This window comes from Carassius carassius, chromosome 25 (assembly GCF_963082965.1).
Source record: "Carassius carassius chromosome 25, fCarCar2.1, whole genome shotgun sequence".
Classification (NCBI taxonomy): domain Eukaryota; kingdom Metazoa; phylum Chordata; class Actinopteri; order Cypriniformes; family Cyprinidae; genus Carassius; species Carassius carassius.
The window spans coordinates 423,320-428,319 of NC_081779.1; the positions used below are offsets into that span (position 1 = coordinate 423,320).

Genomic DNA, 5,000 nt, shown 5'->3' on the forward strand with positions numbered 1-5,000 from the left:
CTGTGTTGTCTGTTTTAATTTGAATACAAATTTATTACCATAAACATTAATAATAAAATGAAACCATAAAACATTAACAATTGAATTATCTTTTGAAATGCAGATTTAAATATTACTTTTCTCTTTTTTTTTGTAAACTAAATGCTGCACAACAGAAGGTTTACAAATAAAATTAAAACATGGAAAAAAAAGTGTGAGATATTGCTTAAAAGATAATGTTTGAATAATTGTATTATTATCATCATGAGGTCCATGTTTTCTGTGTGTTACCTGCTGTGGGATGATTTTATCGACTGCAGTAGTGAGATTCACAACAAATACATGGTCTCTAAACAGGAGAAAAACACCAGAAAAAAATGTCACATTGTGTTTCTCCAGCTGTATTCATTTAAAATATATCACTGTCTACTAGCACCACGTTTCTTGAAAAGCCATCCAATCCAGGCATGTGTTTTGGTGAACAGCCTGATCTTGGACTGAATACCTGGCAGCGATGTACAGCATGTGCTGGATCCGGATCATGAGCTGATAGTCCAGACCCAGACGCTCCGAGCCGTTATTAAACACCAGACCCTGAAAACTGGGATACAGGTGCGAGTCTGTGGAGCACGAGAGACAACTCATTCACAAACAGATCGGAGCAAACTCAACTCTCCTTTATAAAATACAAGCAGTGTTCATTGATCAATTGCTGTTCTTCGTTTCTAGGTAAAGTCTGGAATCAGGGTTATTATAGTTAAGAGAAAAACACAAAAAACAGACACAAAGGATTACGAATTCAGTGCTGTTTTCCAGGATCTTTAGTGTGCGCACGCTTCAGGTGAACACGCTCAGAAAAAGTGCACATCAGAACAGCATGAGAATGAAGTCTAACCGAAAGGCTTTAAAGCACATGAAAATAATATAATAACATCTGATGTTAGTGTATGTGTTGAATTGAGACGAGATGCCAGAACTGTGACTGAATGAATCAATGTGCGCTGTACTGTTTCTTCAAAACCAGATCGTCCACAATCAAACATCATAATATCACACAGACATGAGTGCAATAAACACAATCACTCCTCTCAGAGATCCTGTCAGTCATGTGACTCACCTTCCAGACGCACCACACTGATTGGCTGCAGGTCCCTGGGAAAGGGCGTGGCAGAAGCAATGACTGGGAGGAGCCAGGCTAAAGAGACCATCGTCACGACAACAGAGTAACGCCATGACCTGTCAATCATCTGCAAAGGAAACCAGACGCAGACAGAAAAGCTGTTGTGAGATCATAGTCTGACTCTGAATGTGATGAAACGCAAAGATGGATGCTGCATAAATCAAAGACAAAATCGCATGGAGCATTTTTTTTTGTGATGGACTGGTAAATCAAAGCACATGTTCATAAGATTTGAATGGACTTGGATACTAAATGATCCTATAACAATCTGAGATTTAAAAACTGATTCGACCTGAAGCTAATCTGCCAAGAGGCTTTGCTTTGAGTGTGTGTCGGTGGGAGACACTTTAGCTAATTAATGGCTAATCAGAGCTAATCTTCCATTAGACAGATGAAGCGGGACACAGGAGATGGGGGTATAATCTGGATTTTCTTCTGTACAGGATTATTGAATTAAAACATTTATATACTAGAAGCTAAAATGCTTGAATTCTCCATTCATTAAATTGCATTACAGGCCTGTAATTAACTATAACATTCAGGCAATTAATAAACCACAGAGAACCAATTACACAGATTACTATACAAAATGTTTAAGTGTCATTTACTCTTAAAAAGATAAACACATAAAAGCATCTGACAGTTGGCATGAAATTAGAGAGGAAACACCTCAATATTTATTCTACAGAATGCAAAAAATATACATATATATTTTTGGCATTTTTGCAATTGAAGAGTATGTTTAAGAAATATTGAGAGTGTGTAACTTGCCATTTCTAATTTGTGAAATTTGCTATTCATTCCTGAGTTTCCAGCGACTAAATACAGTCAAAACCAGATCAAAACAACCAAAAACAGAGCAACCACATCCAAAAACACCACATTTAAGAGCTCCAAGACAAAGTCAAAGAGGAAATACAGGGCTCATGAACGCACAGATAAGAAAACATTCTTACTAAAGCAATGACTGCAATAACAACAGAGAAAGAGTTCACGTTTAGTGCTTATTTGACACGTTTTATTATGTTCCTGCAGCTCTGATTTCTTTGGGCTCATCTGGTGAAATCTCTTGTCACGTTGGATGGGAACATTTGACAAACGAGCGTTTCTGAGCTCTGGCACTTTGAGCTCCAGGACATCAACCTCTCTGGCTTAAATCTATTCCAGTGTAGCTTTGGCTAATGTTTCAGGTCACTGTCCTGCTGGAAGACAAACGTCCCAGAGCTCCTGCGATTTACAGCATGCATTCCTCCAGTATTTCTGTATTAGTTTAGCAGACCGTGACGCACTGAAGTCATCATAAGGAGCGTTACAGAGAAGTCCACTCTCAAATAAAGCTCTATGATACTAAAACAACATTAAATTGTTGTTTAATTAGGGTTTCAGACTCATTTTTCTGAGATGAGATGTTGCATCAGAGGGTCATTTTATTCCCCACCAGATTCTCAGATTGAAATTGCACTTTGAGAATCATTTAATAATTGAGAGACAGAAGTCATATAATAAACACTCAGCTGTTGTATTTTAACACACTATCAGTGTTAAGAGAAACGCTGCGTCCAGACCCACATACTATCGCCTGTGCTGAGATAGATTTTACAGGACTCTGAGATATAGTAAACACTTCGGGAATGTTCCTCTGTCCTGCTCTTTTCCAGGAACACTTCAGTCGGAGTCGTTCTCTGGTCTGTAGTTTTTGACTGCTGTCTAGTCAGCCGATGATTGAACAGAGTTTACAGGAGACTCAAGGTGGTTTCAGGTGATGCAATGCTACTTTCCTCCAAATTTGATGAAGAAACAAACTCATCTACATCTCGGATGGCCTAAAGATGGACACTTTAATTTTTGGGTGGACTATTCCTTTATGACGTGAAGAAGTGTATCTGTAGCGGCTCTCACGCTCTCAGTAAAAATACTCCGCACCTTTGACATAAAGCAGCCGTTTGCTTCCTTCCAGAGCCCAGACATGTCTCTGATGTTTCCTTCTCTTTTAACTTGCACTGGCACTCTTGGACCCAAAAATATCCAGTGAGCATCCAGTGGTAGTTACTCTACTCTATAAACACAGTTTTAAGGCCTTAACGGTTGGTCTGTGTAAACATGCTAGATGCAGCGTTAGGGGCCGTTCACACACAGTGTGTTTTTGCATTCCACCGCGCAGCATTTTCATTGTTTTTTCTTTCTAAACATGCACTAGATGGACGTCTTTGACTGTTGAGCTTGGGCTACACAACTATTGCAATGTCTTGCACATAACAATGCATCATAAAAATGCACTGCTTAAGTTATAAGAGGTTACATTTTTAAAAACTGAAATAAATTTCCCATTCCACTGCCCTGCATCTTCCGTTTTCAAAAGCAAAAGCATCTTTTGTGCAGATCTTATGTGTTTTTGGATTCCACCGTTCTGCTTTTTTATTCTTTTTTATGTAACTGTGCACTAGATGGATATGTTTGGTGCTCACATCCTGCATCTTTTGCAATGTCTAATTAAAAGTAGTTCAACTTTTAAAAAAACTCATATGTTTTTAAATGTGTTTTGTTTATGAATGGCTCCCAAGCATTGTATTTTTAAGACGCACTGATAGTTAATAGATATTCTTTTGAAAATGCATTGTCTAAATGAAGAGTTAAAATTACATTTAAAAACAATACTGTAATTTACACACTCTCACATTATCTTAAACTCATTTGACCACTCTTTTCATATAATGAAGACTGGTATCCAGACTTTATGTCGGCTGTTGAGTTCAGATTACTTTTCACTTGAAACAGAAGATAAATATATATATTTCACTCTTTTATATTTTCTTATTTTTTTTGTTTAGTAGAAGTCAAAACTAATTAGGTTAATTTATACTAATATTCTTCAAAATATCTTTTGTATTCGGCAGAAGAAAAAAAAACAAGTCACAAAAGATTTGTCATTTCTGGGAAAACTTTCCCTTTGACCCCAGTGTTAGGGTTAGTTAGGGTGAGGGTCCGGGATAAACTATGACTCGAACCCCAGCTTTCTCCCTAATGACCTTCATGATGTGGAATTCAGGGGGAGTCAATTCAGTCTTTCTCTCTCTCTGTGCTGAGATCAGAGAACCAACAGAAACTCTACAAGTGTTCCTGGAATGCTGGAGTGGGCCGAGAGACAGAGAGAGAGAGAGAGAGAGAGAGAGAGAGAGAGAGAGAGAGAGAGAGAGAGAGAGAGAGAGAGAGAGAGCGAGAGAGAGAGAGAGACAGAGAGACAGAGAGAGAGAGAGACAGAGAGACAAGATGAACAGGAAGAAAACAACAGGGCAAACATGCAGAAGACACACTACAGATAAAGGCCAACACTAATACATTAATACATTACATTAATAACGGATACGTTTGTAGCTCAAGACGTAGATTTACCATTTATATTAAAGATTTAGTTTGTTTCATGTAATTTACAATAACAACTAATACATTTGTAGCTCAAGACTAACATTTATATTTTAGATTTATTTAAATTACTCTAATAAACATGTAGCTCAAGTAACATTTATAGTAAAGCTTTAGATGTACATTTAACGTTTTAAATGTACAGTTTATGTAATTTACACTAATAACTTATAGATTTGTTGCGCTACTTAGGTTTACCATTAAAGGTATGTTTAATGGAATTTACACAAATATTTTGATCAAGACTTAGATTTACATTTATCTTTCATTTAGATTGGGGTGTAAGAAAATATTGATACACGTGAGTATCGTGATATTTTGTTTGGTGATACTGTATCGATTCTCAAAAATGCAATATCGATATTTAAAAAATATATATAAAATTCTTTATAAAAAAGATTCGTGGCAGTTGTTACATTCT

General features: G+C 36.9%; 1 protein-coding gene across 5 annotated transcripts in view; it reads right to left on the minus strand.

Annotated features, from left to right (window-relative positions):
- Nucleotides 1-5,000, minus strand: part of sema6d (sema domain, transmembrane domain (TM), and cytoplasmic domain, (semaphorin) 6D) — a 17,862-nt gene that overhangs the window by 11,694 nt on the left and 1,168 nt on the right. For 4 of the 5 annotated variants that reach the window (XM_059508909.1, XM_059508908.1, XM_059508907.1 and 1 more), the window contains 3 exons: nucleotides 1,097-1,226; nucleotides 485-599; nucleotides 271-328 (listed from right to left, as the gene is read on the minus strand). In XM_059508909.1, the coding sequence (XP_059364892.1) occupies nucleotides 271-328; nucleotides 485-599; nucleotides 1,097-1,226 (303 nt within the window). Of the gene's footprint in view, nucleotides 1-270; nucleotides 329-484; nucleotides 600-1,096; nucleotides 1,258-5,000 lie in introns of all 5 variants that reach the window. The other variant, XM_059508911.1, reaches the window with a different exon arrangement.